Below are 7,921 nucleotides of genomic sequence, written 5' to 3'. Positions count from 1 at the left end.
CTCTTTCTCTGCTGCTTCCTTCTCTTCCTTTTTTACTTTCCTCATAGCAGTCTTAGTAATTTAATTAAGAAAAATAATAAGTGTAAATTTTCAATTACTGAATATTTTAAAGTGTTAAAGCTCATTGAATAATGAACCACATTCAGTCTAAAAATTAGCTAATTAAATGTTGCTTAGTAAGGATGTTTAATGAAATGATGAGGTTATTGAACAGTAACATACAATTGATTTTATAAAGATTGCTGAAGTCCTCAAGAGGGTTCTTGATATTTTAATTATTTTAATAAGTTGAATTTACAAATTTAAGTATTTTTATGAATTCTTTCTGTGCTTATTTCCAATGAATGTAACCCAACTTTGACAGGCGTTTTAAAATTGAGTTAGACTTTAGAAGTTGTATGTGAGCGCACACCTCCACTAGCTGCAGAAGTGTATTTTCCTGCTCAGACTTAAGTAGCAGTTCATTTTCTTCTCCTTTGAAGTTATCACGATAATGTCTTCTGTTGTAAGGGACTCTCAGACTCTGAAGAACACCTATTTTGTTTTCTAACAGTCGGAACTGCAGACTCTGGAAGCCTGACGCTGGATATAAGTATTCTCTAGAATAAAGAAGAGAAGGCAGAAAAGAGAAGAGAAAGGAAGAGATGGGCCGATATTGTAAATGACTGCAATGGTCTCCTCTGTTGTAAGGGGTTGTCAGTTTTACTCTCCCAGATATTGAGAACAGATACGCACCAATGCCTTGACATAGACCTATGATTTGACCCTCACCGAAATCAGGAAAATGAGCTATTTAAACATCATTGTTGCTCTTAATCAATTTGAAGTCAGAAAGTTTATATAGTTGTGAAATGTCATATATATTTTAATATATTAATATTATACATAATATATTTTATATATTATACAAATCTGCCATAATACATGTTGAACTAATAGCACTTATATATATGTATATGTTTGTGTATATAGATATACATATTATATATGTGTAACTGCATGTGTGTATGTGTACTGAATTTTTTCCTTGAAATAAAGACATTGGGCAATGTTTTTTTATTCTACAGTGCTAAAAGATTCTTCATAAATATTATTTAATCCCCCCGTTACTTACATTCTTGGATATTATTAATCTCACTATCTAGTATTATTATGAGCACCTGTGAAATAACACAAGTAAAACGAATAGGATGTTGTCTGTCACAAAATAGGCAAGCAAAAAAATGTTACCCACATATTACATCCTGGTAAATGTCCTTCATCTAATTGGTGCTAAGACTTTAACTTTTTAAATTCACCACAAAGGAATTCTACCACTTTTCCTTTGATTGTCAAACATATTCAAGCCATTGCCTATTACATCATATGATACACTGATAGAAGGTTCTTAGGAAAATTTCTTCTCAAATTTTGGTAATAAACATATATATATATGTATATGTGTACACACACAATATTTCCAGACAAAGTCAAATATATATATATATTATATTTAGAATGTATAGAAATTTAAAGCTAAAATTTATGGTTCAATTGATGCTGACACTTTTGACTGGCATGCTTCTTTATATATCCCGCTTGTTTCTTTTATTTTTAGTTTTTAATTTTTTAAAAATTAATTACATGTGGTTTATTAGCTATTCTAGCCATTTTGCTAAGTTGTCTAAAATCCATTTTGGAGAAAAACAGGGCACACAATGATGAATTAAAATTAATTGATCATATTATAGAACAATGAGTGATGAAATGTTTTTAATAACTTCTCGAATGCTTTCTGAAGACCCGCAAGTCCATATAGTGACAGTCATATTAGGACAGGCTCCTCATGTCACACAACACACACATTCTGCTTTTACTCTACTAGAATGAGAAGCCAAACCCCACTACGTTTTTTAAAATGTCACAAGTGCGCACCTGAAGTCATTGAAGTCCAAGGCTGTCATCGTGTCTAGAACGGAAAACTGCTGCACCAACAGTTTAAGGATCACTGTCACTCGGTGCATCCGACTAACCACCTTAAGCATATTCCTTTCGTCCCTGACCTAATGGTTAAGAAATAAAATACTGATTAATCAATTCTAATTTCTAGAAGTTACAAGGTAGACAAATAGCACTGCATTTCCATTAACTTTACCTGTATTTTAAAGACGAATATTGGAACTAAAATTTGCCATAACTGTATGTTGAACTAATAGCAATTCTGAATTGCGTGCAAGGAATGTCTGCAAAATCAGAACTATTTTTCTTTCTTTAAAAATAGAAAATTATGTGGAAGCAAGGTAGAAGCAAATTCCGGAATATAACCCCCAAAGATTTCAAAACAAATTTCCCTTTTAGTTTTGCTTAAGAGAAGAAAGGTCAAGGCAACATGGGAATTTCTGGGAGAGGATTGAGCAACACCTGGATACATTTGCTCTTTACTGGGGGCCAAAGTTGCCACTGACGTAATTGGGAAGTGTGTTCACATACATAAGAAGAGTCCTGTCTGTATGCATGTGCTCTCTTTCCCAACTCCTCTTCGAGCAGGGGCTTAGAGATGGAGGCAGAAGGTGGATCCTCAGGAGACATGGGGAGAGGAAGCAGGACGGTGGATGGAGAAGGGCAGGTGGAACTTCTGCCATCGCCTGAAGCTCTGTTCTCCCCTCCTGTCATTCTTTGCCTTCCTGTCCCTTGCCACCTTCCCCTGGTCCTCCTCATCTTCCTCTTTTTCTTCCTCCCTCTCCTCTTTCTCTGCTGCTTCCTTCTCTTCCTTTTTTACTTTCCTCATAGCTGATATTTATTAGAAATACAATTCTGGTACCTATTCATTAAAGGATCTCTATTAGTTAAGCTGGGAATCTACTATAATTTATAACATTTTTCTTTTGAGAGGAAAAATGAGTTCTACACAAAGGCCTTGAAACTGAAATTTGAAAGGAACCTTAAAGCCATGTGGAGTTTTGGGTTTAGTGATCACACTGGGAAAATATGACTGAACTCTTTGTCTACTCAGAAAATGTTTATTTGTTTTATTATTAACTAATAAGTCCACTATTTGCTGTTAAATTTTTTCTCATTAAAAATATTTTTATATTTTCCAAAAAATATATATGAAATATATACGAAAAATATATATGAAATAATATTGTGGTATAACGACTTACGTGGCCATTCTGAAAGATCTCTCGAACAGAATCCAATTCCCAGAGGATCTGCTTAAACCAGAGTTCATAAGCTGTAATAAGAAAAGCATTGTGAATTAAAAAGTTATGGGCACCTCTTTGTCCATCATTAGATGAAAGACATATTGAAAGAAAAATGAAAATATAACTCTAAAATCAATAAATTTAAAGAGGGTTCCCTCTTACGCTAGAAATAAATATTAGTGTTAAAGTTACAATAGCCTCCTCTAATTAAATGCTTTAATATGACAGGCACACTACCTATATGCTTGACATACATTATTTTTACATTGATTTCTCTCAACAAACATGCTGTTTAGTTCTTTTAGGGTATAGCACATAACCTGATTCGAACTTTCTGTATGAAAGTTGGAGGTATGTGGGGAAGCAGAAGTGATACCTAACTTTAACTATAAACTGAGAAATTAATCTGTGCTAACCTAAATGAAAGACTGTAGGGTTTCAAGATCTTGAAAATTTAAAGCTAAGTTACTTAAAATGCAGTGTTTTGATCGTTTGTTTTGTTTGTGATAAACCTAGAAACGCATGGGCTCAGGACAAATGGGAAAGTGGCCAGACGTTTGTGGTGGAATGAGAGTGGCGAAGTTTCATATTCATCTCACAGCCGATTCCCAGGGGCAACTTGATTCAGCATTGCTCAGTATACCTCCTTTCAGAATATCCATTTGAGTCCAAGGCTATTTGTTTATACCTGGTGGTATAAGCCACCAGTGAAAATGTAAACATAAAAACAAGAGAAGTAACACATTAAGCCAACTGTTTTTCATCTTAAATTTCTTTCCTCAAAGGAGTTTATTATTTTAGCCAATCAGTGAGGCAAGCACCCTTTTGAGGAAAGAAAACAGAGAATGGGTAGGGAAGAGAAACATGTCTCAGTGTGGGGCACTGAGCAGCGTGAGTTATGGGGCCCTCGTCATTCAGAGGACAGTATATGGCACTGACAACCTTACAGTGAACATTAATATTTTGGGGTCACAAGACTTATTTAAGATACATATTTATGAAAACTTGCACATAATTTCAGAGTTCAGAGACCTTCTAAACTTCTAAAGTCATGGACTCTCAAGCTAAAATCCACTTCCCAGAGGTTAGAAATCTGGAAAGGATAAATATACATTTTAGACAAAAAATTTCATTTTGGTTTAGTACCATATTTTATAGGATTATGTATATCCAAAATAAGTTCAAATGATGTTTTTCTTGAAAATAGTTTTTTAATGTTTCAAGTTAAGAAATAACATCTTAGTTTGCAAATTATTTGTGAAATTATGAGAGATGAAAAGTCACCTGGAGTTAAGGACAAAGCTGAAGTCCTGCTTGATCCAATTAGCAGCGAAGCAACATAAAGAAGACTGCCATCAATCTCTAGAGAGGTCCTATAAGAATTTATCCTGCAGCCAAACATTCTCAAGCATTTCTAACAGAGGTGATTCCCTAACCTTTTACCATTTCGTAGTTAAAATACTGTAACTTTCCTCATTACTGATGAGAAATGCCTGTGGCATATGTATGGGCCAATGCTTTATGCAACTTACCTTGATGAGTGATGATAAAAAGATGTTCATCATGGATTTTATTTCCTTTTATTTCACTTTGAAGTTCTTGTGCATTCAAAACTTTTTCCAACTTTAAATGAAAAATAAGGACACTAATTTGAAATTGCAGAACTTGGTTTTTTTTTTTTTTTATCAACTTTAATAGGAAATAGAATAAAATAATGGAACAGCTTTTCCCAAATCCTAACTTCTCAGAAACCAATCAATTTTCTCTTAAACAATGGATGAATCTCATCATAAGGAGTGCGTTGAATTTATGATTTTTATTCTTCTCAGGAAAATTCTATTTGGTAGGATTTTATCATAAAAAATGCTATTACACTCTTTGAGAAGTCATATCCTTTCCTATGAAATGAATATAATGAAATCTTGAAAACTTGCTGAGCTGACTGTGCATCTGCCGTTCTTTTATTCTCCTAAAGAACCAATTCTAAGAACATCTTAACATTCTTTATTGGTTCATCCTTAGAAACCCATCTATGGTGGCATCAAGGTCTCTAATTATTTTGTGTCTTAAAAAAAAAGAAAAGAAAAATAGGTTGAAACTTAACCTAATCTGCACATACCTCACTTATTAACATCCTTCTTTCACTTACTAATGATTTCAAGAAAATTTTCAGTGTTCCTTTAAAATTCTACTTTATAATAAGAGATGTAAAAGAGAAATTTTTTAAAGATACATTTGCAGTGATCTGGGCTGGGGTTTATTTATTGACCATGTCTTATTTATACAAGTTGTGCAACGCCTGCCAGCTCTCTACAAAGGACCTTATCATTTATACTTTCTGCCCAGATTCCAAATCTCTGCTTTTATTGTACCAGTACTGGAGAGCTGAATTTTCTCCCATGGGTCTCTTGAATTATTCCAACAAAAATTGGAAAAGTATAAATGTTTATAAGTGGTGATAGCCTTAGGTCTAGAAAACTATTGGTGACTGAGGGAAAAAATTCACAAAATCAAAAACATGAAAAAGTCACTTAGCAGAATCTAGTGCCTAACAATGGAAGCTAACCCTTTAAGGACAGTGCCACTTACTTGCAGATAGTTCCCGTAGATAAGTCCTCCTCTGCTGGCTCTATTCACACCAATTTGTGATTTGTCTTCTTCACTACCTTCTAGAAATAGCTTTTTAAAATTATATCTGCAGATTTAATAAATAAAAAGAAAAAAATACAGCTTTAGAAAACACAGTTAACTAATAATATGAGTGATTAAAATTCTCTTATTTCTAATTTTGTTTAGAGTAGATTATTAAACAAGGGAATAAAGGTAACAGTTTTCAATGCTCTTTAAATTCAGAAATTAAAAAGCTCATACTTGGTACTTCTAAGCGTCTAAACTCACTTAGGAAAGAGGTAAACACTCACCCAAAATTGTTTCCTAAGAATGGGCACCCACTCATGTTGAACGGCACTCTCGGAGAAGCACAGAGGTTTGACTCCAGACAGATGATATCATTGACCTTCCCAGATGTTCTACAGCTGCCTTTTATGTATCCTGCTTTCCCTGCTCCAGCCAATCAGTACTCTTGATGGACTCGGCTAGTTGCTCATTTCAATTGGTACAGAACTGAACCTCTATAAACTTTAGAGTAGATTTATGTCAGGTACGGTCCATTTGCTAAAAGAGTGAGTATTCTGCCAAATTGAATCATGTGATTTGCCAAGTTCTGTTTTTATATCCAAAGTAAATCAATAGAGACCAAGTTTGAAATGACATTTAACTATTTAATTCCAAGAAAACATTTGGCATAGTGTTAGGATATGTAAGATGATGAGCTTACAAAAACAAATATTTATTTTCTCAGATTTAGATATTTTTACAACTCTTAGGCCAAAAATTAAATTTTATTTTCTCTGGGGAATGAAATTTGCTGTATAACAGAGGCTGAGTACATGTTCGAAGCCCAGTTCCATCCATCATCAGAGTTCTTCTGGCTTATATACCATCTAATAATTAGCAGCAGTTAAGCACCCAACACATTGTGCTATAATTTAAATGGACATTATTTGTCCCTTGTTCAGCAGTGGTTTACAAATAACAGGGTAGTAGAAATCATTTACATTAGAGTGCATTGTCTATAAAGAATTTAAAAGCGATAACCGTGTGCCCATAATTCTAAACACTATCAGCAATAAAATATTCTTTCTAGAAATATTATTTATTGGTTCTAAACAATTGCTCTGAGAACTATTGAGACAGGACAGAAGTTCTATTTACTTACCCTTAGTACACCACTGCCACTCACTAAGAATTAAACATAGATACAGCATCTACCACTTATTTAACCATCTAAATGGTAAATTTTTTATTAATTTACTAAAGTAATTAAAAGTCAGAAACCTCATTTCTTGGCTCTACCAGTAATTGTGTAATATGGGAAAAATTGATTTAACTTTCGTATGTATCAATTTCCTCACCAAAAGAAATGAAAGTGTTTAAATTGATTATTATTTTGAAGATCTGGATCCACCCTAAAATCTTGATTTTATTACTGTATAATAAATTACAACATTAAGGAAGTGTTACAGAAGGATAGACAACATGAAAATGCCATGTTATAGGAGAACTGGGAAATCATCAAAACCACATTCTCTACCTGTAACATTTCCCTTGGGTTTTTACAGATGACCCTGGTAATCGCTCACACACTGGATAGGGACGTTATCCTGGGGAGGGGTGAGTCACTGTTCCTTTTCCTACTGTCCTGGTTTAGAGTGTTTAGAAACAGAGAATGCTCAGTCACCCCTTTTTCTTCACTTGGTTGCTCAATGAGATATGTTTACAAAGAATGGTGCTAAATACTTTATTCTACTCTCTTTAAGCCTGTTGATCTGAGAAGTGTTCTTCACTTATTGGCCAAAATACTAATGAAAGAAATAAGGAAAGTATTTTTCCCTATAAATTGAAAATAAACAGATATTTTAGAAACAAAAACATTTCCCTTTTTCTAAAATGTCGTTCCACATGGATCTCCTAGATAGTGTCAACTCATTGTGTGCTTTAGCAACACAAGAACTGATCATTCCAAGATTTGAATTTGATGCATCGGAGAAATAGTAAACTAATCTACAAATAACTTGTCTCCTTTACCCAGGAGAGTAACTACAATGGCAACTCAAACACATACATTCCCATTATTTTTTGCAATAGAAAGCATTATCAAATTTATGACTAATTAC

The 7,921-nt window shown here is 33.7% G+C and overlaps 1 protein-coding gene across 1 annotated transcript in view; it reads right to left on the bottom strand.

The window, feature by feature from the left end:
• Positions 1-6,206, bottom strand: part of TDO2 (tryptophan 2,3-dioxygenase) — a 15,083-nt gene extending 8,877 nt beyond the window's left edge. The window contains exons 1-6 of the mRNA XM_012645254.1: positions 6,107-6,206; positions 5,775-5,880; positions 4,718-4,808; positions 3,144-3,214; positions 1,915-2,042; positions 413-599 (exon numbers count right to left, since the gene is read on the bottom strand). Coding sequence (XP_012500708.1) covers positions 413-599; positions 1,915-2,042; positions 3,144-3,214; positions 4,718-4,808; positions 5,775-5,880; positions 6,107-6,141 — 618 coding nt within the window. The 5' untranslated portion in view covers positions 6,142-6,206. The remainder of the gene's footprint in view (positions 1-412; positions 600-1,914; positions 2,043-3,143; positions 3,215-4,717; positions 4,809-5,774; positions 5,881-6,106) is intronic.
• Between the last annotated feature and the right edge of the window lie 1,715 nt (positions 6,207-7,921).

The sequence above is a fragment of the Propithecus coquereli genome, unplaced genomic scaffold (genome assembly GCF_000956105.1).
Source record: "Propithecus coquereli isolate 6110/MARCELLA unplaced genomic scaffold, Pcoq_1.0 Scaffold228, whole genome shotgun sequence".
NCBI classification, from domain to species: Eukaryota; Metazoa; Chordata; class Mammalia; order Primates; family Indriidae; genus Propithecus; species Propithecus coquereli.
The sequence above is the reverse complement of the archived record's forward strand: the minus strand, read 5'-3'. Positions and strand labels throughout refer to the sequence as shown.